Source organism: Neolamprologus brichardi, chromosome 3, assembly GCF_056152115.1.
Source record: "Neolamprologus brichardi isolate AB-2024 chromosome 3, ASM5615211v1, whole genome shotgun sequence".
Classification (NCBI taxonomy): Eukaryota; Metazoa; Chordata; class Actinopteri; order Cichliformes; family Cichlidae; genus Neolamprologus; species Neolamprologus brichardi.
In genome coordinates, this window is record NC_142106.1 from 7,335,320 (window position 1) to 7,362,041 (window position 26,722).

Here is a 26,722-nt window from a genome sequence, read left to right on the forward strand (position 1 = left end):
CGACGAAGGAAAGACCAATTCTGCAGGGGAGACCTACCTTGGCACTTGTGCAAGTGAAGCCAAAGGGAAGATTTGCTTCACCATATTTTCTAGTCTTTGGCTCTGTGCCCCCCCAAGGGGCGGGGGGCATAGAGCCACACCGTTTCATTATAGATAGCTTCAAATACAGTCAATGAAAATAAAAGAATATGACTTTAAGGACTTAACAACATTACTTCAGTTATAGTACACCAACATCTCTTATATATTAGCACTAAGGGAAAACTGAACGACCTGGTGGTTTTTGTCCATAAAACTACTCATCTAAGATTATCACAAAGTGAAAGATCTCTCAGCAAAATGATGCAACATTTTAGCCACACTGTTGCCCTGATCAAATCAGTGAGCTGGGATGTTTTATTCTCAACATGAACTACTGTTACAGCAACAGACATGGGCTACTGGTGACCCACACAACAGCTCAATGTCCACTATGTGAAGGAGCCAAACACATGCCTTCTCCTCTTGTTAACTGAGATAAACTGCTGGCATATTTGTTTTACATCTATACTGTCCAGTTTCTCCTGGTGGACATGGCACACAGCAGCATTGTTTAATCTCATTTGAGTCATTGTTAACCTTACCCATCTTTTTAGTCTTCTGAGAGCACTAACGCTTCTTTCAGTCCCAGTACATGTGTTTTATCCTCAGATTAAAATTATTATTATGTGCCTGATGTGCGTCACCTTTGGCCCTGGCTCTTCCCCTCTGACTGCACTAGGACATATTGCTACCTGATAAAATACCACATTGATTCGTGCCATATAAAAAGTGAGACCTGTCAATTCAGATTCTTTGTCAAATATACACTAATGAATCAATTTACATCAGCAGCCTAACAATTGTCATGATAATAAATACTAGTTAATCTATAGCACCAAATCATCAGTCAGTCACCCGTGACCTCGCCTCCTCACCTCTGTCCGAGCTACAACATGGCAGAGCGTCACTGTCACCTGACAAATAGGAAATACATGACAATAAGAATAAAATGTGCAGCTGCTTCAGTGTTTCTGTAAATTTGTGCAGATCTTGACTCATCAGTAATGTTTGTAGGGTGAGTGCCTTTTTAAAACAATTTGTGCAAACTGCACTACAAGGTGGAATATTTGCAAAATCATGACTACCTCATGATATTTGTCTCAAAAATTAACCCTATGAATATGTCAGTGCCATTAGGATGAAATTATTGTGTCACCAACATTTAACGTTAGACATACAATTTTAACAGCCTCTGTAAACTAATATCCTGACTTGCTCGAGGCTGCCGTTTTCTCTGACAGTTTCAATCAAAATTAGAAATGCTGCTCTGAGACTGAGAGAACTAATAGTGCTGCCTGTTGTGCAGTTAGTTTACAAAACACGTTATTCATGGTTACATACAATTTTAGACTGATGCGGGCCAAAGCCTAGCATAGCCTGTAACGTTATTATGACGGACACATTTTATGAGTGAACTTGGCTTTAGGTGACTTACAGGTTTCTTTGAAAAATACTTTCTTATATCCAGGTTCTTCCTTGTTGCTGCCGTCCTCCTCTCCTCCTCGCAGCGCAGGCTTGCCGCTGCTAAAACTAAACAGAGCTGCCTGAAAGGCACAGGGAGCCTTTCACAACATGAAAGGCTCCCTGTGCCTTTCATGTTGTGCCTTTCATGTTGTGAAAGGCACAACATGAAAGGCACAGGGAGCCTTTCATGTTGTGACAAATATGGCCAATGCCATATTTGTCACATGAGGTAGGACTCCAGTAGAGAACGTAATTTAACTTTTTCTGCACCGCTGGGTGAATGAGACGTTGACAGATCGTTTTTTCCTTTCTATCGGTTTGTTTTTCTTTACTCGAAGAGATCAAATTATTGGTGGGGACAATTCAATAATCGCTGGATATTGGTGGGGACATGTCCCTTCCATCCATGCCAAATCTACGCCCTTGAGAGAGAGAGAGAGAGAGAGAGAGAGAGAGCTGTGCATGAAGTGTGCTTTTTATCGTGGTGGAAGCAAAACAGCAAAGGTCAGAGGGAATTCATGATGACATTTATCAAATGTGAAGCGTAGTTTGCTGCTTCTTTTGCTGCTGGCTCGGTCAATTTTGGTTGGAGACATAAACACAGAGCTGACCCGACGGCTTTCTCACCCGACGAGAAAGCCGAGAAAGACAAAGAACTGAAGAAGCTTCTCGGATGAGAGGTGAAACGTCTTCAAGCAACTTATAGAAGTCCAGACGCTTTTCTTTGCAAGCTCCTTTGACCGAAGAGACAAAGCTGATTCTGATGCGTCGAGTGTGTGTTTACATCTTTGTGTGGAATCCTGCTCTCACTTAATGTTTGGTGGTTGTTGAAATAGTTTTGTGAGCTTTAATCTGAGAATCTGGCGTTTCTGGCAAAACACATTTATATTTAAAAGTCAATTCAGGATTTAATGAGTCGATATCGCTTTATTCAAACTACTCACCTCCCTCTCTCCACCTGCACTTTCAACTGGACCACGGCCAATCAGAGAGGTCCCGCCCCTGACTATCTCTGATTGGTTTAGTCCACGATAGAGGCATAACGTGTGTCTGTTGTTGACAACAGGGAGAGTTGCAGAGATTTTTTGTTGTTGTTGTGGTGCGACCAAATATATTTTTAGTCGGACAATTGAAAAATTTGGTCGCATTTGCGACCAATTTGGTCACACTCTAGAGCCCTGCCTGCACCCCATCCTTTTGTTCATATTCCAAGACTATTTTTCTTTATGTATTCTTTCCCCCTAGCAACCGCCATATTATGATGTTGCAAGCAATCACAAACTCTACAGTCTGTCTAACTCCAGTGTATACCAAACAATCTATTATTCTCAACAGAGCTAAACTCAGCATAAACTGAACCCACATTAAATTTAGCTCGATGCTTACCTTTAGACGAGCCCACAAACCGAGAGAAGAACCGTGATGAAGCTGGAAGTCTTTCCAAACACAGGAAACAGATCAGGGAGCAGAGACCCACGTGGTTCACGCTGATCTCAGCTACAATCCAGGAGACAAGGGTGTGTAGATCGATGCAGATATTAATCCAAACGTTGGTAGTGGTATATGTTCCTGTAAGTTTACTACTTTACTCCCGTTTCATGAAAAAGCAGCTCTCTCTGCGCTACTCTCCTCTCCTGCACAGACACTTTGCTCCGCCTCCTATTCCGGCTCTGCTGTGATTTGTTGCTGCGCGGTCACGTGACCGAGCTTCAGAAGGTAACCAAGTGGGGTGTTATTTCAAAAGTAGCGCCTATCTCCTTTTCCTAAACTCTTTTCCTTGGCCTCGATGAAAACGTCATCGTGGGGAGGAGATTTGCTAAGGACTCAGGAAAAGAGAGGAGCGGTGCTGAGAATTGGAACAGCCTTACACTCGTCTCTCTGTAACAATGTGACGCCGGATGTCCGCCTGTTGAAACTACATTGTGCAGAAGATGGACTACAAAACAAACATCTTACTTCGTCACAATGTGTTCTAACCCTGTCGTTTTGTGGAGGTCATATAAACGAGAACAGCCTGTTAAAAATATCCTTTCATTACAAAGTTTGAATTTTAAAGAAGAAGGAACCTTTAGGGTCAGATTTACTAACATCTGCAGCAGCTCAAAGACGTCTTTTGATGTTAAAAAGCTGCTGGATTTACTGAAGAGACTCAGTGTCAGTTTGTGACTGAAGTTTTGACATGTAAGAGTTTCACTTTCAGGAGAATAAGATTTAAATGAGTGACACAAATGTAAATTACAAAGTCTGTGTTACACAATTTACTACAAATTGCAAAAAATCTACCACAGAATCCTGTCTTGTTCCTGCTGTGGTTGTGATAGTGAGGACAGTTTATATTTTTAGGGGGAAATGTTATCAAAACAAGTTTCTGATCCGCTCAAAGTTGTTATTTCAGTTCCAAAAGTTTGGCTCTGTCCTAAAACTCTCCAGTCAGTCCTTATACTGATTGTTTTGAGGTGAGCCCCACTTATTTTTCCTTAATAATACAGTTTATGTGAAACCAAGCAGAAATGAATTACGCTTATTTTTTTGTAGTGGACACAGCTAACTCTCTCTGCTGAATATGTAAAAAATAAAAGTGTTACTGTGTTACATGCCTGACTGTAAATAATGTTTTCTGTTCTTTAGCACATCGAACAGTCAGCTGTTCACAGAGTTTAGCTTTAAAGGATGAAACAGTTTTTTACTGATGCCTCTCTCCTCTCGATAAATCTGTACCCGAGTCCTAATCCTCAGAACACTTTGCACAGTGCTCAGTGATTTCTTTCAGAACAGTTATTTCTGATATTAAAAGCATTTTGATTCTCCTTCAGCCTCCTCTTATTTATCCCAATTTCCCTGCTGTTTTCAGAGAGAAACACTTGCATGAATCAAGAGCTTACTCTGTATTGTTGAGCCACTAATTGGTGCTGCTCTCAGCAGAAAGCTGATTTTTACTGAACTGAAGTGGCTTCTTCTTAGAGAGATTAAAACACACTGTTAGTAGATCATCCTGCAATTGTGACATCACAATAATTTGCCTCGCTTTATAAATCTGTCACTTCTATCACATATAAAATTAAATACATAATACAATAAGGACTTTGTGAATGACTTTGTTGACTTCTTGGCTGAATACATGCCAAAATATGATTGTGTTCTTATTTTTGGGGATTTTAATATTCATGTGTGTTGTCCTGATATGCCCATGGCAAAGGGCTTTTTAAGCCTTGTTGATTCTTTTAATCTGGTGCAATGTGTGACTAGTCCCACACATGAACGTGGACACACACACTTGATCTTGTTTTATCTCATGGTTTTTCTGTTTTTAATGTAGAGATTTGTGATGCTGTGTTTTCTGACCACAGTCCTGTGATGTTTGAAGTTCCTCTTGCCTGTACCTCAGTTAAACCTCATGCTGCTGCGTGGCCTTGGTTGCGTTTTTAACTCCTCCACTGCTGAGCAGTTTTCAACAGTTTTTAACCAGACCTGTAAAATCCCAGAGTTTTTATGTAGCCAGACCGAGGAACTGAGCTCATGGTTTTATTCCACCTGCCAGACATCTTTGTACTGTTTGGACATGGCTACTGTTTGTAGCAACCGAAAATAAAATAAATACATAATTATAATAAAGGTCAATCAAATGGACCAATATGGCAAGGCCATGATGATCCACTTGGTAAAATAAATCCGCTTGGCATCTTTCTTGGCCTTAAGACAACAATTCTGATGGCTAAAGATCCAAATGGGACAAAAAAAAAAGGACTGACATCCAGCTAACCACAGCTAAAAAGATATTTAGAGAAAACTTACCGTTTCCTCAGGTTACACGAGTTCGTTTGTTTTGGCTCTCACTGAAGACACCCCCAAAAATGGGCTAAAATCGCCCCTGCTCTACACACAGTGTCACACTCCCCAAACATACTCTATACTCCAGGTCCAGGTACCCTCGCCCCCAGAGGGGGAAACAGCACCTAGACCCAGGAGATGTTACCCTTTTCCCTGGGGTGGAGACAAGCAGACCGCCCCTGGCTTCGCAGCAGCAGGAAGGACCCGCATCCCAGACCGCAACTACTCTGCTACAACACACGTAGTCTGACTCTTGTCTCATAATTTCATGTTTTGTGACTATTGAGTGAATTACTGAGATTGCTCTAATATAGTTTAGTACTATAGTATAGTTTAGGGGCAGCACGGTGGTTAGCACTGTAGCCGAACAGCAAGAAGGTCCTGAGTTCAATTCCACCATCAGGCCGGGGTCTTTCTGTGTGGAGTTTGCATGTTCTACCGGTGTTTGCGTGGGTTCTCTCCGGGTACTCCGGCTTCCTCCCACTGTCCAAAGGTTGATTGATTAATCTAAATTGCCCATAGGTGTGAATGTGAGCGCAAATGGTTGTCTGTCTCTGTGTGTTGGCCCTGCAACAAACTGGTGACCTGTCCAGGCTGTACCCCGCCTCTCGCCCTATGACAGCTGGGATAGGCTCCAGCACCCTCCACGACCCTGAAAAGGATAAGCGCAGTGAATAGATGGATGGATAGTTTAGTACTTCATAGTTCAGCTCTTGTTCATAGTGTCTCACTTGAATATTGAATCTTGTTACTCTGAGTTTCTTGCTTGCCATAGTGTGGGTTAATTTTCAGTTTCTTAGTCCCCTGAGTTTGTAGCATCGCGTGTTAGTGTTAGGTTTGAGCAATTCCAGAGGATAGATTCATTAGCCTCTCAGCTTTAGTTCATATTTAGTAATTTTGCCAAAATAAAATCTTGTTTTACACTGTTCCTCCGAGCCTCTGTGTGGTGTCTACATCTGAGTCCTCTTCCTTGTGTTGGCTGCCTGGTCGTGACAGAACCTGAACTTGTCTGATGTTCATGCTGATGAATCTTTTTACATATATTCCTTTTGAAAATACTAAAATTTGTATATTTATTTATTTTTGTTTGTCTGATAGCATTTATTTATAAAATAAATCTGACATTTCAAACAGTTACTCGCTACTTACTCAGTACTTGAGTAGCCTTTTCACCAAGTACTTTTTTACTCTTACTCGAGTAACTTTTTTGACTACTACTTTTCACTTTTACTTGAGTAATAATATTTTAAAGTAATGATACTCTTACTTGAGTACAACTTTTGGATACTCGACCCACCTCTGGTTGAGACGTAACATTTTAACAACAAAAGTATAGATAACCCCCCTCCCTCCCAAAATGGTTTGTTCCAGTTCTCCCCTACTCTAGCTCTAGCCCCCTTTCTGCCAGAGCGATGGTGGCTGAGACGCAGCTGAGCGGAGGTGTAAGTGCCTGGCTTAAAACAGGACATATTAGTTGCATTTCACCTTCAGTTACTCTTTATATAGTTAGGTAGGAGTCAGACCATGTTTCTTTTTAGCTGAAAAACATTACACCCAGGTAACCTGTAGTGTTGAAAACTTGTTTTCCCACAATGTTTGCTACCCTACAATCCGTCCTGCTCTGTAGTAAAATCAGTGACATTTGACCGTTCTGTTGCTCCCATTGAAATGTATACAGCCTATTTAAAATCTAAAACTTAAAATGGTCCGTAGACTAAAGTTGTTACCACTGTCCTGTTAGAAATGGATACTAACTAGCTAACTGACTGAATGCCCATTAACCTTATAACTCCTGTTGTGTGTGTGTTTGTGTGTGTGTGTGTGTGTGTGTGTGTGTGTGTGTGTGTGTGTGTGTGTGTGTTTGTGTACAGAGAGATAGCCAGGTTTATAAGGGATATAAGGGAGTTTTTTCAAAAAAAGGAGCCACATTCAGGTCAAAGCGTAAAATCAAATGATCTGTGAATCAGGAATAATATTGGATCAGTGTTTCAATATTTATATATTTTATTAGATGTTCATGTGGTTTGTTTATTTGCCTTTAGGTTGAAAGTACACTGAGAGAGGACTTTTTCATTAGTGATCTTAATAGTATTTTTTTATATTAATGTAATTTTAAGGGCAGCACGGTGGCATGGTGGTTAGCACTGTTGCAAAACAGCAAGAAGGTCCTGAGTTCAATTCCACCATCAGGCCGGGGTCTTTCTGTGTGGAGTTTGCATGTTCTTCCCGTGTTTGCGTGGGTTCCCTCCGGGTACTCCGGCTTCCTCCCGCCGTCCAAAGATAGGTTAATTGGAAAATCCTAATTGAATGTGCGAGTGAATGTGAGCGCGAATGGTTGTCTGTCTCTGTGTGTTGGCCCTGCGACAGACTGGCGACCTGTCCAGGGTGTACCCCGCCTCTCGCCCTATGACAGCTGGGATAGGCTCCAGCGCCCCCCGCGACCCTGAAAAGGATAAGCGGAAGCGAATGGATGGATGGATGGATGGATGAATGTAATTTTTCATCTGATTGTATACAATCTATTTGTGTATGATTGTCAGTCCAAAGAGGGAGAGAGGAAAGAGGGGAATGTGAGGAAAAAGTAAGAACCAGGTAAGAAAACAGACAGGGAACAGTGACAGGCAAAACAGAAACTGTTAAACTGACAAAGAGAATATTATATTACTATATTACAGCTGCTATACAGAATCTGCTAAAAAAAAAAAAACTGGGTTGAAACATTTTTTACCGTCTTTAACAACATTCCAACATAACATTATAATTGATTGGGGAGATTAAAATTAATGATATATTTTAATGTAGTTCAGCCACAACTCTTCTAAAACCTCAGCCAGTAATAGGTAGGCCAACTTTTGGACCGTCCACTTGTCTGTATGACTGCCGCAGTACGTACATCACATTTGCACACTATCAGAAAGTGCCAAATGGTGCCCTGGTGGAGTGATGAGCTGTAAAGAGAGAGTGCTCTGTTTATATTCTAAAAATATTTTTAAGCTGGTTTCAAAAGATTCTGTACTGCAGCTTTAAATGTTTTCCAAAAACACACATACACTTATCAGTGTTTCTCAAACTTTTTACAGTGTGTAAAAAGTTTGGAACTGAAATAACAACTTTGAGCGGATCAGAAACTTGTTTTGATAACATTTCCCCCTAAAACAATAAACTGTCCTCACTATCACAACCACAGCAGGAACAAGACAGGATTCTGTGGTAGTTTTTTTTTCAATTTGTAGTAAATTGTGTGCCACAGACTTTGTAATTTACAAAGTGTGTACCACCTGATAAAATGTAAAGCTCTCCCAAGTACCACTATGAAAGCATGAAACTCATAAATTTTACAACAAAAAATTATTAAATTAGTAAAATTAGTATCTGCAGTAAAGATTTTTTTTCATACATTTTATACATTCTACCACAGGCAAAGTTTCCTCCATTATTATAGTTATTTTTATTAATATTTTGTAATAATTTTTTTGTAATAATTTATTCTGTTTTGGGGGTGTTTTTTTATGTATATGTATTATATTATACATACACATTAAAAGTGAATCTCTGTCCAAAAAATGCAGTCAGTTTACTTCTTACTCACTATGAGCATCATTCATTATTCTTTCCCAGTAATTAAGGTAAGGATATGTATTTTGTCTATTCCAATCCATTCTTATTTGCAGCATTTAAATAACCTTTATTAGATTTGATGATTTTGTTACAGATTTTTTCAAAAAAGTGTTTTGTTTTTCTTTCACAAATGTGGGGATTAAATTGTGTAAAAATGTTAAAATGTATAAAACAGTGATGTCATGTTTTGAGACGAGGACCCAGGCACAGAGAGACTTGATGAATTTATCTTATGATTTAATAAAGAAATTTGCAGACTTGCACAGAGATGGTAAAATTATGATGACTGATAATGGAGAAAAAGACAACAGACAACGAGGACAGGGAGGAACAGGGGTTAAATGCACCAAGGAGACAGTTATAGAGAACTCGAGACAACTGGAGATATTTAAGGATGGAGGGACTAACAGAGACAGGGAAGAAGTTTCATCGTGACGTGTAAAGTTTATCTTGCCTGGTTGGGCAGCTCTCTGGTTGCTCAGCACCCCCGAAGCTCTGATCCTAGAATCGCCCCTGATGTAGATTTTCCATTTGTGTCTATCTCCACATTGGGTGAGTGCCCAGTATTTGTTTATGTGTGCATGAGGGTGGGAATGCACGTTTGTGTCTGTACGTCTGTGTCTATATGTCAGGTAAGGTCTTAGACTCCACCTCTCTGGGAACATCTCAGGCCCCCCGAGATATGGAGGCCCATCTCCTCTCACCACAATCCCAGCCGGTGGCTGATTCCCTCAGGCATTGGTGGTTCTTGGTGTCTGGAGCTTGGCTGGTTTAACCCCTTTAACAGTCCACCATATACAAGCACAGGCGAACCCATAAATGGCAGGAAGTAAACATTCCTTACTAAATAAGGAAACCAGAACCTTTACATGGAATCTACCTGATGTTTAAGACAAGGTTTACAAATTTAAGTACAACAATGACAACTTTGACCAAAATCACTCCAACAACTACAGATCAACTTACCTCAAAATATATAAAGCATATAAACAATTACAGCAATATTATTCAACAAACACAGCAGTACTACTAAAGCTAAATACTCAAAGCTTCATAGAACTGAAACAAACATTTATTTTTAGGTCCATTCTGCTGCTGATACATACTTTAGGTTTCTGAATATTAAACTTGTTGCTGCCTTTCATAGTGTGTAACTTGAAGGCCCTGAGTACTTTCTCCCACACTGAAAAGACTGGAATGATAAAATTATTTTAACATTACCTAATAAGACTGATTCAGGACAGACAATTAATTATTTTAAACTTTTCTAGCAGTCCTTCACAAACAGGGAACAGTCTGTCTATTCTCTCCATCTGTCAGCTGCTGCTGGCTCTTCCTCCTCCTCTTCCCCACACACTGCTGAGTTTGTCCTGGTGGATCATCAGGGGTGCAAAGCCTTTATTCTTACAAGCCGGATGACTTGTAAGAATGAATGATGCTGCGAAGCATGAAAATGCCATTGGGTCTGCCGTGGTGGTTTACAGTTATCAATTCTTTTCAAATTTATTTTTTAGAAAAATCTAGAAAAATAAAAAGTGCATGCAAACCAGTTAACAAATTAAAAGAAAGTGTCACGGCTAGTGATGTGACGTTCTGTATCGAGGCTTCGAAGCGTGTGTCGAGTAATTGAGGGGACGTTTCCGCGAAGCGCGTATCGAGGCTTGCTTCATTTATGGGAGGAGCTGAAAATGATGACGTCCGAAGCCTCACTGCCCGGCTGTACCACGTGACTGGTTCATGAAGCGGTTCAAACTTTGCCGCGAGATATGACAGCGATATAAACCCTCAGACTTCATTCAAAAATGTAGGTGTTTGATGGAGAGTTGCGGTTAGTGAGAGTTAGAGACAGTTTGGATCAAGTTTGGAGGTTTATGAGAGTGAGGAGAGAAAGTCAGGAGAGAATGGAGCCAGCTAAGAAGAGGAGGATGTCCTCCCCTGTGTGGGAACATTTTGATTTTATTCCTCCCAACAAGGTATGTAAATTTCTACAGAAGATGTATTTTCATAATACTGATGGTGCAATAAAACATATGTTAAGCTGTCTTTACTTTTGTACAAGGTGAAGTGTTTGCTATGTGCCAGGGAGCTGGGATATAACAACAACACCTCATCCATGCTTAGGCACTACAGAGCTCTGCATGAGAATAAGGGGAACATCGATTGTGGAGCAAGACCAGGTGAACCATCAAATGCCATGATAATATAGCATGCAGTAATGTTACTAAATGATATAACAATATTATACAATGCAATAAGTGACGTGTGTGATATTTATATTTGTGCTTTGTTTTTGTTGTTTTTCCTCAGGAGAACAATCTCAAATAGATGAAGACCTGGTTAGCATGGTGATTGAGGACTCCCAGCCATTTAGCATTGTGGAGGACAAAGGATTTAAAAGATTTGTTAAATCATAAAATCCTAGCTATGTTCTCCCCACTAAAAAGGTCATAAAAGCAGTGAAAATGTACTTTTTACAGAATAAAATGTGGGCAGGACTGAGGCTCAAAGCCTCAGTGTGTAGCTGTCCATACCTGAACGTTACAAAAGCACAACCACTGTCCACACCCCAACCACACCTCACCTCACAGTAAATGATCATTTCCATTTTAAGCATTTCCAAATAATCATTTTCCATACTGCCAGCATAAATATACACAGTATACTGCATCACTACAATATACATGTTTTACACGCTCCTTTTGTTGTTGACATTTACAGGCTGTGTGCAAAAGGCCACACTCTTCAAATTCATGCCAACTAATATTTTTACGTCCAGTAGGTGTCATACTAGAGCAAATGAAGCTTCATGAAGCTTTGCGTTGGGGTGAACCAATTGGATGAAAAGCTTCAGTGCTTCATGAAGCTTCATCTGCACATCACTAGTCACGGCTGCCGAGGCGAGCCGTATGGTGTTGGAGGGAGAAAGGACCCAAAATGCAAGCAGTAGATGATAATGCTAGTGATGTTTATTTACAAAGTGGAGTAGTGGCAAAACCGGCAATGGGGGAGGACAATAAACTAAAGAAACCTAAACTGGGAAAACTAAATAACAAACCTGAGATGATACCAAACAGGGTGAGAGGCAGAGAGCCGCAGATGAGGAACAGGACACCATGGAACACAGACGAACCGGCAACAAGCAGGAGAACACAGAGGGCTTAAATACACACACAGCAGTAATCAGGGGATGGGAGACAGGAGGGCAACACACCTGGGAGAAATCAGAGCCGACGGGACAGGGGAAACGTAAACTGAACTCACTCACATGAGATGGGGACCTTCAGAATAAAACAGAAAACTCACAGACACAGAGAACTAGACGAGACACTGAACTTAGACAGACAGATTCACACGCAGACAGTGGGGCACCATAGACAGACAGAACACAGAAGTGGGACCAGGGTAGGCACAGAACAGAAACCTAACAAATGGCAAATCATAACAGAATACTCAGGATAAACAAAAGCATAAAGAAACACAAAACACTGAGTCGGCAGACTGAGGACCATGACAGAAACAAGTACTGTTGAGAAACTATAATACAACAATTACAATTAAAATTCTGAACAACAAAAACAACTGGTGAATATATAACTAATATGTAAACAACTTAACAATCCCCCAAAGTCACGTCACATGAAAGCGTAACATCTAAACACATAGGGTGGGAGGAGGAGCAAAGTCTGCCTGCTCTTCGCTGACACGGGAGCAGCGAGTCTGGCGACCTGGCTGTTTCGTCTTTGCCGAATGCACAGCATTGCAAACAAGAGCAGAAATGAAAGTAAAGAATCTAAACAGGCAAGAATGGATCCGATACTGATGCGATACCAAGTCGGTATCGATTAATGACGCGATAATTAATGGGATATTGATTCATTAAATCCTGAATCGATTTCTAAATATAAATGTATTTTGCCAGAAACGCAGGGAGCTCACAAAACTATTTCAATGACCACCAAACAGCTAAAACAATAAATGAGAGCAGGTGAACAGATTCCACACAAAGACGTGAACACAAAGCGCGGACTCGATGCATCAGTGACATGTCGTCTTTCTCACCCGACGACATGAACACGGACACGCCGTCGGGGCAGGAAGTCAACATCTCACTGATTCTGAGCTGCAGCTTTTGTTCCTCTCCGACCAAAAGAAAGCTTCATTTTTGCTGTTTAATAATTTTTTTAAAATTATGCCAAATTGAAAAACGCTTAGCTTGCTGTTGTTCTGTGTTTTATCCTCAGTTACTTTGAAACAGTTACTGAGTCAAAATTGAATTTAATCAAATCGATTAAATCAGTGATGATACCCAGCCCTAGTGAGTAGCCTAAGCCCAACAGAAGTGGATGTAGCTGTGGGTAATGAGAAAAGATGAAAAGGTTGATAACACATCATATGCAGTAAATGCACTGCCCAAGTGTCCCCTCTCCCCACTGCCTGTCAATAAAGAACTTTGTGTTGACAAGATAGTTAGGTAATCATTTACAAATCTATAATATCTGCATGGACAGCGTTAACTGATGAGGTTGAAAAATTCAATACTTACAATTAAAAGTTTACTCTTCGGCCACCACACTTCTGCCATCTGCCATTTTTTTGTTTTTAAATTAGCCACAGTCAAAGCTTCGCTATGAATTCTGGGATATGTTGGGCCACAAATGATACACCTGACTCATCCTTCAAGTCCGGGGAAATGAAGGGCGCATTTCCGGCCGCATTTGAAATTGGGACAGCCTTCATCACGTCACTGTGGTGTAATCAGCCTCCAAATGGGGTCTCAAAATTGTACCAAAGAACTCTGTACCTCCCTCCATCCAACCAACCACACATTTCTTCTGGGTTTGCCATCAGCCCTGCCTGCCTCAGGGAATCCGGGACTGTGACCAACCACTGCACATGCTCCACCGAGGTATCACTATGAATGACGACATCATCCAGGTAGGAAACAGCATATGCAGTGTGAAGACGCAGCTATCGCTACAGGAGGTGCTGAAAAATGGCCGGGGCTTCAAACAAGCCAAACGGAAGTGTGACGAATTGGTACGAACCACACAGATTGGAGAAGGCCATTTTTGTCTTTGGACTCTGCAGACAAGGGAATCTGCCAATCAGCTGCGTTTCAAAGTGGTGCTCAGTGAGAGTCGTGCACACGGGCAGGGGGGAGAACACATCTGCAAACTACTGTTGCAATGCAGGAACATCTGCTTTATTGGAATGTGTGAGATGTTAATCACAATGCATCTTAAACACACTCTCTAAAAACGTCATGCCCACAGCACATTTTTGAGAAAAATCAAATATTTTGGTCCTTGAAGATCATTTCAGAGTTTTTAATGAGCTGCAGGAACCCTGTTCTGTGTGAGTGGAGAACAGCCAAGCCTCCTCCTGTAATAAAGCTCCACATGTACCACTGAAAACAGTTAAATTAGTTTGAATCTGAAATCATGGCTCAAACTACTTGTTCTGAGACCATTTCTTCATTTTTCACACCAAACTGTTTAATAAGACAAACTTTACACAGAGTTCATCAAATATAACTAACGCTTTAACATTATCAGGATTTCATAATATAAACTTCAAATCAACAGGAAAACAGCTGCAGAACATGTGGATCAAAATGAATTCATTAAAAAACAACATGTGGACTTCAAGGATACAGTAAATACACTGAAGTGAAAGGAGGAGCCAAAAATTTGAAGGAATTTGAATTAAGTAAAAGTAATCACCTGTGATCTTTAAAATGGTCCTGATGTGTGCTGCTGTTTTTAACTTTCAACATTTCTTTGCTGCCACTGTGAATACGAATGTGTTCTTTGCCTAATTAAAAAAAGGTTACACTGACTCACTGCTCCATCTTCTGGTACAAACTGGTATTATGTGAAGTACAGCCCAAAACCAGTTTAGCTTGAGTTTCTTTTTTCTGGACATAAAGTCACAGCGGGTGTTGTTTCAAAGCTGGTGGACAGATTTAGTTCATTTTGGAAGTTTTAAGAGCAACTGCTGTGAAATTATTTGCAGCTTTGGGAGACAATGATTTAAGAGAAGATTTTACAACAGCAAAAGATTAAATTTGAATGAAGGATTGAAATTTAACTGAGGTAACACATAAAATGAATACAACTACTAAACACTACTGTGTCCTAAGGGAACAAAGATTAAAATGTAACAGGGATAACATTTTAGAGAATTAAATCCCTCAAAGGAAAATACATAAACTTGATATACATATCTATACATGCAGCTTCCTAAATGTAACATTCAGGATTATTCACTGCAGCTCCAGAAATCAGAGCTACCTCATCAGATCCAAGTGTGACATCAGCTGACACTCTTTATAGGAGATTCCATCTGAACTCTGTGGAGCCTGATCTCAAGGTTTATAAGTCTGACCCTGAAACCAGAAGAGGATCTTTCTCTCTCTTCAGATTCATTGTGATCCAGTGATTTCAGTCCTGCATGATCAGGCTGATGTTTGCACAGAGCAGATAATGAAGTGAATGTTTTTGCACATTGGTAACAGTGAAACAGTTTATTTACAGTGTGGGATCGTTTGTGTTCGGAGTATGAACTGAGATTCCTGAAGCTCTTGTCACACTGGTCACAGCTGAAGTTCACTTGCATGTGTGTATGTGCATGTTTGTTACGATGACCTGATTGTGAGAAGTTTCTGTCACAGTGTCTGCACTTGTAGAGTTACTTTCTGGTGTGGATCTGTTGGTGTTTTTTCAGCTGATGTGGAGCTTTAAAAGTTTTCTCACACAGGTCACATTTATAAGGTCTCTCCTCAGTGTGGCTAAACATGTGTTTTTGTAATTGTGCATCTGTTGCAAACAGTTTCCCACACTGATCACAGCAGGAAACATCATTTCCAGTGTGAATCCGTAGGTGAATATTTCGGTAGTGTTTGTTGCTGAAACTTTTTCCACAAAAGTCACAGCTGTACGCCTTAATTCCAGAGTGGGTAACTAGATGCCTCTGTAAGTCGCTATTTTGAGCAAAAGCTTTACCACACAACTCACAGCTGTGTGCTTTAAATCCACTGTGGATGAGTTGGTGTTCTTTTAAGCCTCCAGCCCGGGTAAAAGACTTTCCACAAAACTCACAGCTGTAAGGTTTAACTCCACTATGGATAAGTTGGTGTCTTTTTAAGTCTCCAGCCTGGGTAAAAGACTTTCCACACAAGTCACATTTGTAAGGTTTAACTCCACTGTGGATGAGTTGGTGTTCTTTTAAGCCTCCAGCCAGGGTAAAAGACTTTCCACACAACTCACAGATGTACGCTTTAACTCCACTGTGGATGATTTTGTGTCTCTTTAAGTCTCCAATCTGGTTAAACGACTTTCCACACAAGTCACAGCTGTAAGGTTTAACTCCACTGTGGATGCGTTGGTGTGTTTTTAAGCTTCCAGCCTGGGTAAAAGACTTTCCACACAAGTCACAGTTGTAAGGTTTAAATCCGATGTGGATGAGTTGGTGTGTTTTTAAGCCTTCAGCCTGGGTAAAAGATTTCCCACACAAGTCACAGCTGTAAGCTTTAACTCCACTGTGGATGATTTGGTGTCTTTTTAAGTCTCCAGCCAGGGTAAAAGACTTTCCACACAAGTCACAGCTGTAAGCTTTAATTCCACTGTGGAAGAATTGGTGTGTTTTTAAGTATTGAGCCCATGTAAAGGATTTTCCACACAACTCACAACGGTACGCTTTAACTCCACTGTGGATGAGTTGGTGTCTTTTTAAGTCTCCAGCCTGGGTAAAAGACTTTCCACACAAGTCACAGTTGTAAGGTTTAACTCCACTGTGGATAAATTGGTGTGTTTTTAAGTGTCCAGCCTGGGTAAAAGACTTTCCACACAACTCACAGATGTAAGGTTTAACTCCACTGTGGATGAGTTGGTGTTTTTTTAGGCCTTCCTCCCGGGTAAAATCCTTCCCACACTCATCACAGCTGTAGGTTTTCTCTCCCTTTCTTCTGTGAGGTTTGTCGGCCTCCTGAGAGCGCTGACTTCTTGCTCCATGTTGGTCCTGCAGTGACACAGATACAAGCAGAGGCATTGAGTGAAATGCAGTCGTGGAACAAACTGAAACTCCCTCCATTGGTGGAATCAAACATGTAAACACAAACACATTGTAGGTGTGTTACCACCACCTTCTGGTAATAGGATCACATTACAATGATGTGCTACAATGAGAGTTGTAATGGAAATGACATTATTGAAGAAATATTTATCAGTAGAGAAACTCTTTTACTTTAGAAATTTTTTTTAGTTCAACTGATGATATTGTTGTTTCAATGTGTGTAGAGAAAATATGATCTTTGTATTTTCTTGTAACTTCTGTGGTTTTTGGTTGTGAATGTAGATTCTGTATATATGAAGGAGCCCAGGATGGAAAAGAAAAAGCTGCTGTTAACAGGTTTTTAACAACCAACCAGCTGTACACACAGTTTGAATAACAGTGTAATTGTGATGTTTTTCTCACCTTTTGTGTTGAAGTCATTGTTTCCTCGGTAGTGGCTGAGCTGAGTCCAAATGGCTGAAATTGTTCCTCTGCTGCACCACCACTCTTCTCCTCCTGTTACTCAGCTAGGACACAAAAAGTGTATATATATGTATTTTATCCCTGACAAAAAGAAGCAGAGCAAATAAACATGACTAAACTCCTCAGTGACAACAATACCTATGAAGCTTCAAGGTGAAACCCCAGAAGCAACTACAAAAAGAAAGTCATCAGTTGCCTACAAGAACTTGAAAGGGAAAAACCCCTGACCCCCTGCATATCACCACCTTTACCCAGGGGATGCTACACCCTGTATATATGGACTTCCATAGATCCACAAAGATGTAGTCCCGATCAATCTCAATGGTAGCAGTTTAAACTCAGCCACCTACAACATTTCAAGCACCTCATTACCATCCTAGCTCCCCTAGGATGGTAATTTCGAAACATTTTGAAACTCCCTTTGTTAATGTGGGATTCTAAAATTATTTTACAAATGGAGAATTTATTCTACAATTCATCATCTAAGCAACTAAGAATTCTGTATTTCAATGTGTGTGGCTATTGTGGTTCTCCATATGGTGGCACAAATAGAGGACACAGAGGAAGTGGCACACATCACGAGGGGGTACATGTTGAAGGTGTTAACAACACACAGTGTGGTTGGTGTGGAGATCCAGAAATTATTTTATTGCTGCCATATAACCTGCATCATTATAATTGCATTAATAACATTCTTTACAGCATTATTCCATTAATAATATTTCTTACAGTATTGATATTGCATTAAAGTTGTTTATTGAAGATGTTCATTTAAGGATCCTTCCACTATGTTAATTCAAATCAAAAAATTTCAAATTTCAAATTCAAATTTTATTTGTCACATACACAGTCATACACAGTACGATATGCAGTGAAATGCTTAGACAACTGCTCGTGACCTAAAGAAAAAAAGAAAAGGCTATGAATAAGATAGGCAATAAATATGAAAATTAAAAAGGGTAAATTTAACTAGGAAGGAATAAAATAAAATAAAATATAAAAGTTAAGTTAAAAATGAGATAACTGTACAACACAAATTAGAATGAAGGGTAAATTTAACTGGGAAAGAATAAGATAAAATATATAAATTAAAGTTGAAAATAAAATAACTGTGCAACAAAATACACAATACAAAGTATAGAAATATATAAGAATTGTTACGTCCCCTGGCTAGTCTAGGGGGTTGGAGGGACGAACATAAAGGTGGATAGAGAAGGAGGAGCCAAGGGGGTAATTTTAGTAGGTTTATTGAACACTGGTGATGGGATTTGAGTCCAGACTGAGGTGTAACGTCAGGGAGAGCCAAGGCCAACATAACAAACAAAACATCCCTGATGTAGAAATAAAAGAAACTTACCTAACTCCAAAGAAACAAAATATACAACCTATAACCATAACCTACCTAACAGCACATAAACAGGAAAAAACAGGGTGTCAAAGCAAAAGGCAGCTCTCCCCTACAAGCAGTCTGGACATGACAACAACAATGCTCATACCGGCTACAAAGGCATGCAAGCCTGCTCAAGTATGGCAACCAAAATGGCCAGAGGGCCAAGAAGCACAGCTCCACAGGCCTTAAATAGTGCTCTGCTGATTACCAATCAGCCGGACTCTGCGCAGCATCCAATCAGGACAGAGGAGGTGGAGCCTGGACAAAACAAAGGGTTAGTAGGGAGAGAGAGGGGGATGTAACAGAATGTATGAAGAAAATATAAATATATATATATACACAATAACAGCAGCTGTACTGTATTAACTGGAAATGAGGAATATAATGTCCAGTGTTGTGCAATCCACATTATTTAGTGTCTTGTGCAGTGCAAATATGCTTAAAGTGATTTAAGTGATGAAGTGAAAACAATGTCCAGAATGTCCAGTGTGTGTACGAACTATATGTGTGGGTCAGTACTGTGTGGTGGTGTGATTGAGAGACCGTATCGCCTGCGGGAAGAAGCTCCTCCTCAGTCTCTCTGTGTTGGTCTTCAGGGAGCGGAATCGCTTTCCTGACCTCAACAGAGAGAACAGTCTGTTGTTGGGATGGCTGAGGTCCTTCACGATCTTCCTGGCCTTGGTCCAGCACCGCCTGCTGTAGATTGAGTGCAGGTCAGGCAGCTCGGAGCGGATGGTGCGCTCAGCTGAACGCACGACCCTCTGTAGAGCTCGTCTGTCCTGCATGGTGCTGTTCCAGAATCAGGTTAAGTTTCCTGTCAGGATGCTCTCTATGGTGCTGGAGTAAAAGTTCCTGAGCACCTTGGAGGGCAGTCGGAAGTCTCTCAAGCGTCTGAGGTGGTAGAGACGCTGTCGGACCTTTTTCACCACGGTGTTGATGTGACAGGACCATGACAGGTCCTGCGTGATGTGAACTCCGAGGTATTTGAAGCTGTCCACTCTCTCCACTGGGCACTCGTTGATGACGGGGGTCTGGTAGTTCCTCTCCTGCTTAGTGCTGAAGTCCACTATCAACTCCTTTGTCTTACTGACGTTTAGAAGGAGGTTGTTCCTCTGGCACCAGTTCTCCAGATTCCTAATCTCCTTCAGGTAGGGCGTCTTGTTGTTGTCAGAGATCAGGCCCACCACGACGGTGTCGTCAGCAAACTTGATGATGGTGGTGGAGCTGGTAGTGGCCACACAGTCATATGTGTACAAAGATTACAGCAGGGGGCTCAGAACACACCCCTGGGGGGCTCCAGTGCTGAGAGTGGTGGAGGCTGAGACATGTCCGCCCATCCTTACTGCCTGTGGTCTGTCAGTTAGGAAGTTGGAGATCCACTGACACATAGATGAGCTGAGTCCCAGATGCTCCAGCTTGGTGGTGAGTGTGGAGGGAATTATGGTATTAAATGCAGAGCTGTAGTCTATGAAGAGCATTTTAACATAATTCCCCCTTCTAGTGTCCAAGTGAGTAAGTGATGTGTGGAGGAGATGAGAGATGGCATCGTCTGTGGAACGATTTGGACAGTAAGCGAACTGTAGTGGGTCCAGTGTGTCTGGTACTGAAGAAATGATGAAGTCTCTGACCTCTCAGTGAACACAGGAGCTAGCTGGTATGCGCAGTCTCTGAGGATACGACCTGGGATGCCGTCTGGTCCTGCTGCTTTCCTGGTGTTCACTCTCTTGAAGGCTCTCCTTACTTCATGCTCGGAGATGACGAGCACGTTTCCGGTGCTGGCAGTATCTTCCCGTCTGCAGCCGTTAGCGCCGCTAGCACTAGCATCATTAGAGTCCTTAGCTGCAGCCTCGAAGCGAGCATAGAAAGTGTTCAGCTCGTCTGCCAGAGTCACGGCCGCGTTCGTCATACCGGTTGTTGGTGCTTTATAATCCGTTATTGTCCTTAGTCCCCGCCACAGGCTCCTAGAGTCCCTCTGTTGGAGTTGTGACTCTAGTTTCCTCCCGTAGCACTGCTTCGCCTCTTTCACCGCCTTCCGCACGTTATATGACGCGGCTTTGTACAGGTCCATGTTCCCCGTCGTGAGTCCCGTGTTGTAGGCAGCGGTGCGGGATCTCAGAACCTCGCGGATGGTTTTATCCACCCACGGCTTCTGGTTGGGAAATGTTGTGATAGTCTTTGTCTCCACAGTATCATCCGCTAGTTTCCCAATGAATCCCACAACCGCTTCCATAAACACGTTGACGTCATCATCGGAGCTGTTTCTGAACATGTCCCAGTCTGTGTCGTCGAGTGCGTCCTGTAACGCGGCCACCGATTGATCCGTCCAGCGCGCGACCTTCCTCTGAACCGGAACTTCCTGTTCCAGCCTTTGTTTGTATTTTGGCATGAGGAAGATGGCGGCGTGATCGGATTTGCCAAACGGAGGGCGGGATTGTGCCTTGTAGCCGTCCTTGACCGTAGTGTAGCAGTGGTCCAGTGTCCTTTCACCTCTGGTGGGGCAGGTGATATGTTGATAAAAGTTCGCGCGTTTTAGGTTAACATTTATTACAGGTACAGCCAGAAGTATTTCATACACATTGCATAGTATTTGTGCTCATTCAGAGTTGTTGCTTTAGTCTACAGAGCTTTGTGAAGCGCAAGTCTTCACAATCTATAGTGAAAAGGACTAAAGCATAGAAGGTTAATTGCATGCATGCTTACAATACACATATAATTTAGAAATGTGCCAGGCCTGAGGCCTTAACTCATTTAGTTTCTAACTGCATTTTAACCTACTTGATAACAGATGATCAGAGTCGAGGATCAGCCCTTAGAGACCCTGAAGACTTGAAGTTTATTGCCTTTTATGGAACGTGTTATAGAAAAGAGAAGTTTTATGTCTGTTTATAGCCATTAAAGATGTACCATTTATTGTAACCAATGTCTTTAACCTATTTTAGTGCCATTGGGGGGTGGGGTGGGGGGAGATACCTCACTGCTTTAAAAGTCTTCTCCACATGTATTTTTGTCAGAAGACATGCTGATATCTTTTCTCCTGTGTGTTAATAAACTCATCGTTTGATTGCACTTGTCTGGGGCCTCCGTGGTTTGTTTCACTGCTCTGATTGATTGATTTTGTGACATTGGCTAGGTTAACTCACAAGCAGAATTTAGCTGTGCCTGACTACAATAGAGACTTTCTTCTTTAGATGTTTCTGAAACAAGAAGGTGTAGTAAACAGAGATTTGTTTCAGAAAAAGGGGAAAGTATTTAAAACGACATACATAAGCACAGAATGTTTTAATCCTACTAACACATACACATACATGCAATGAAGCTCATGAATACCAGATGGTATTTCAAGCCTGTGTTTCTGATTTTATCATCTTGTTCGGTTCACTTAGTGAGATGAGAAGCGATAGATGAACTAGTGGACTAATTATTATTATTATATTAGGAAAGATGATTGAATGATAGCAGGGGTGAACAGAATGCAGCAGAGGGTTTAAATGAGTGAGACTAACAGATTCTTAGTTTATTGTTCCTGCTGATCAGATAAACGATGAGCTTAAAATCCAGTTAAGGAACGAAGAACTAAAGGAGGTCAAAGATTTTAAGTTTTTAGGTATAATTTTTGATTTACGTCTTAAATTTGACAAGCATGTAAAGAAGATTGCTAAGACGGTCAATGCTAATCTGAATTGTTTTAAGTTAATTCGGCACTATATACCTACTTCAGCAGTTCAGTTATTGCCCTTTGTTCTACTTTTTTTTTCTTTTTTTTCTTTTAAAAAACCAGCCTCATTAAATTGCTTGCTTTTTGTTAAGTCAAGTTTTGTTCCACATTCCATTTTGTCTGCATTTTGGGTCCTCTACGTCACTCAATACAGTCTGCCTCTGCCAGACTGTGACAGAGCGATCTGACCATGTGGGACCCAGCAGACATTCATTTCACAAACTTTTTTGAGTTTAGTGTCCACGTCGCCAAATGTCAACTGATCATTCATTAGAATTTTTGTTCTGAATTCACCTCTAAGGGCAGTGTCTCTCAAGCCTTGAACCAGATGATCTCTGAGAAGAATATCTTAGTCATTCATACCTCTAGGGTCCTTCCTCTTTAACCTGAGAAAATGTCCTTGTAATCTCAGTGCAAATGAACTGATGTCTTCATGTGTTTCTTGGCGAGCGTTAAAGAACTGGGAGCGCAGGACCGAAGCAGTTGTTTTATCCCCATACAACTTATCTAACTCATTAAAAATTAGCTCAGGTGAATTACGCTTCTCTGGTGCTAGAATTAAAATCTCTCTTTTAGCCTTGCCTTCCAAGCAACAGAGTGTTAATTCTGCTCTAAAATCTAGAGGAACTCCTTGCAAAGCAAATGTTGTCTGCAAATTACTTTTCCATTCACCTAGACTAATATCTGAATCCTTCCCTCTAAATTTAGTTGTGACCATATTAAACATAGGGATCATACCAAAGGGCCTAAACCCTGCACTAGAAACTGGTGCTTCTCTATTTGGGCCAGACTGTGATTCACTCTGATCAGTCATCTTGCTTTTGCCCACTACAGATTATGGTGGCCAGATCCTGTCGACAAAGCCAGTTGTAACACACCCAAAGAAAGATTCTAGGTCTGACCAACCGTCTCAGTCGTGGGCAAAAAGATGACAGTCAATAAAATTCTAAAAGATAATTTATTGACAAAAAATATCAAGAGATAAAAGATAAAACAGTCCAGTGTCCCATTCATGAATCAAATAAAAACGCACAGTCCCAAGGCCAGAGCCAGCTATGCCACACGGCCAGTTGCACTCCACATGTTGCCTTTAACAGGGGTAGAAGTTGTCCTTGGAGACCCACCACCCTGCAAGCATATAGCCAGTGGTCACTCCAGCCTCTGCAACTCTGCTGCCTTTAGGCTGTGGCATATAACAGGCCCTGGCCTGCACAGAGAGACAAAACGACACCTTCAGTATAAAATTCATAGCACAAAACCCATCCATCCCAAACATATCAGATTTCATCACATTACATACCTGCACAGAGAGACAAAACGACACAGCAGTGTTTGTAGTGTGGGCTATAAGTAGACCAGTGCAATCAAGTACACCTGCCTCTAATTAGTCCAACCCCATTCCAGCCATTGGCTCACCAAAAATGTGACACACACACACACACACACACACAAAACCCCCACTCCCAACCCAGTGCAACTTCACACAATAATATGGAGCTGAATTAACACAGGCACACTAGTCTACCATGTTACAACTACACTGGTCAAAGACTAAACTGTCCAAATTAAGATTAGAATTAGAATTAGAATTAGAATTCAACTTTATTGTCATTGCACATGCACAGGTACAGGGCAACGAAATGCAGTTTGCATCCATCCAGAAGTGCTTTAGTGATATAGATATATTACAATATATATTAGCAATAATATAGATATGTGAGTATATTACAGAAATGGGTCTATTATGGTATGTTATAATGTACACGGTATGAAGTATGTTAGGAATATTCTATAACTATAAGTATGTACAGGCTGTAGTGAGTACAAGCTATGTACAGCTATGTACAGGCTATGAACAGGATATAAATATGAAAATAAGAAAATAAAAAAAAATAAAAAAAAAACTATACAGAAATCTGAGATATACAGTTATACAGAAATGTGAACTATGCAAGTTATAAACAGTTGTAGGATTAAAAAATTATCGTATGATTATTTACACAGAACTATACAGTAGTGCAGTTAAGATAAGTGAGATATGTGGATAATTTCTACAGAGGCTATATAAAGTGCTAGTGATTGTGAATGGTGGTTCAGTCCATGTTATTATTGTGTGTTTGAGGGTACGGTTGTCCATTGTGTGTGTGTAGGTGGTTGTGGGTGTGTGTATGTCCAGTCCATGAGTTTAACGTGGGTCAGATGTCAGGAGGCAGAGTTCAGGAGTCTGACAGCTGTGGGGAAGAAGCTGTTCCGGTACCTGGTGGTCTTAGTCCGGAGGCTCCTGTAGCGCCTCCCAGAGGGCAGGAGGGTGAAGAGTCCATGTGATGGGTGACTGGGGTCTTTGATGATTTTCCCAGCCCTTTTCAGACACCGCTTCCTGTAGATGTCCTTTATGGCAGGAAGTGGTGCTCCGGCGATCAGATCTGGATCCTCCCTGTGATAAATGTAAGCAGGCTCCAGCCACCCTTCTACATATGTTTTGGAAATGTCCAATGCTTCATCAGTTTTGGCAATTGGTTTTCTCTACTTTGTCAAAAATTTTAGGAGAGCCATTTGATCTATGTCCCTTTGCCGGTCTATTCAGTACCGTCCTGCAGGGGAGGCATCTGAACAAACATAAGCTGAAAACCATAGCCTTTTGCACTCTGTTAGCTTGGAGACATGTGTTGTTACATTGGAAAGACTCCTCTCCACCTTCATGTTCACAATGGATCACAGACATTATGCAGTATCTTAAACTGGAAAAGATGAGATGCTCCCTCAAAGAATCCACATCTACACTACCTGGCAACCATTTCTGACATTTATTGACAAATGGAAAGATGGACAATAGCTGCCTCTGTACAATTGTGTGCATGTATACATCTGTAAATGTCAATGTTTTCTGTCAAAGTGCCTAACTTGACACCCCCCCCCCCCCCTTTCCCTATTTTTCCATTTTTTCCTCCCCTCTTTCCTTTAATTCTGGCAGATGGGTGGGTGGGGTTTCAGGGTTTTTTTTAAGCAGTATGCTGTACTGCTTGTATGTTTAATTTGTTGTTTGTGGAAAAAAAACTGTGAGAATACATTAAAAAAATGTATAGCCAAGAAACAGAGATGTACATTGCCAATACAAAAGGTCACTTTATTAAGACTTTTAAATAATGCACAGAAATTGAGAGGAAAGCAGAGAGACTCAAAAAAGGCACCGGTAATGATTAGTGATGTTCAGCTCATTGTCAGAGTAGCTGCAATTAGATGTTATTAATTGTAGAGCTCTGTTGTGGTTGTTCTGTGTAATATAAAACTGCTTAATGTTACTCTAATCAGATGTGGTGACGTAATTATATCAATTACATATGTACACTTTTAATTCAGTATTGATTATTTTCAGTTGCTTAGTTTTGCATAGAAAGAGTGACACTGAGTAACTAATAGTTAATCACATGTTAGAATTGTATATACAGTTGCTTCCAGATGCCTATAGCAACTGCTGCTTATTGCATTTGTGTATAATACGTAATAAACATTAAGACTAAACAGTGTCTTTATTTTATCAGACGTCTTTATTTGCGCTGGAAGACAATAAAATACAGATGCATCTGGAGATCATCCTATGAAGTACTATTGTAAAGGCTGATTTCCTTCCCCCAGGCTTGTACCTGTGGCTTCCTGTCCTGGGGGCTGGTTGTTCTCCTGCCCTGCAGCCCATCCTTTTGTTCATATTCCAAGACTAATTTTCTATATGTATTCTTACCCCTAGCAACCGCCATTTCATAATGTTGCAAACAATCACAAACTCTACAGTCTGTCTAACTCCAATGTATACCAAACAATCTATTATTCTCAACAGAGCTAAACTCAACATAAACGAAACCCGCATTAAAGTTAGCTCGGTGCTTACCTTTAGATGAGCCCACAAACCGAGAGAAACTCCGTGATGAAGCTGGAAGTCTTAAGAAACACAGAGACGGAGCAGAGACCCACGTGGTTCACGCTGATCTCAGCTACAATCCAGGAGACAAGGGTGTGCAGATCGATGCAGATATCGATCCCAACGTTGATAGTGGTATATGTTCCTGTAGGTTTACTACTTTACTCCCGTTTCATGA

The 26,722-nt window shown here is 41.0% G+C and overlaps 3 protein-coding genes and 1 long non-coding RNA gene across 4 annotated transcripts in view; 2 read left to right on the plus strand and 2 right to left on the minus strand.

Moving 5' to 3' along the window:
- Window positions 1–26,722, minus strand: part of LOC148103302 (polymeric immunoglobulin receptor-like) — a 796,664-nt gene that overhangs the window by 594,698 nt on the left and 175,244 nt on the right. The gene's annotated exons all lie outside the window — the stretch shown is intronic.
- The window catches only part of LOC118456030 (cell adhesion molecule DSCAM-like), a 533,233-nt gene that overhangs the window by 302,664 nt on the left and 203,847 nt on the right, over window positions 1–26,722 (plus strand). The window lies entirely within an intron of this gene.
- Window positions 10,865–11,405, plus strand: LOC148103323 (uncharacterized). The gene is made up of 3 exons (XR_015718667.1): window positions 10,865–10,964; window positions 11,051–11,168; window positions 11,299–11,405. It is a non-coding gene; the product is annotated as an uncharacterized LOC148103323 (long non-coding RNA).
- On the minus strand, window positions 15,675–26,334 carry LOC148103324 (uncharacterized). The gene is made up of 3 exons (XM_087839473.1): window positions 26,273–26,334; window positions 20,658–21,405; window positions 15,675–17,010 (listed from the first exon to the last, which is right to left on the minus strand). Exons 1-3 carry the CDS (start codon window positions 26,332–26,334, stop codon window positions 15,682–15,684), a joined length of 2,139 nt encoding a protein of 712 aa, XP_087695599.1. The 3' UTR covers window positions 15,675–15,681.

Bases quoted from the DNA above. Each gene is read 5' to 3' on its own strand.
- LOC148103324 (XM_087839473.1), bottom strand. From the start codon at position 26,334: ATGAACAAAAGGATGGGCTGCAGGGCAGGAGAACAACCAGCCCCCAGG. The intron at 21,406-26,272 runs GTACAAGCCTGG...CTGCCCCACCAG, and splicing joins CCCAGGACAGGAAGCCACAG to AGGTGAAAGGACACTGGACC. The intron at 17,011-20,657 runs GTAAGGAGAGCC...GTGTCACTGCAG, and splicing joins TCGTCATCTCCGAGCATGAA to GACCAACATGGAGCAAGAAG.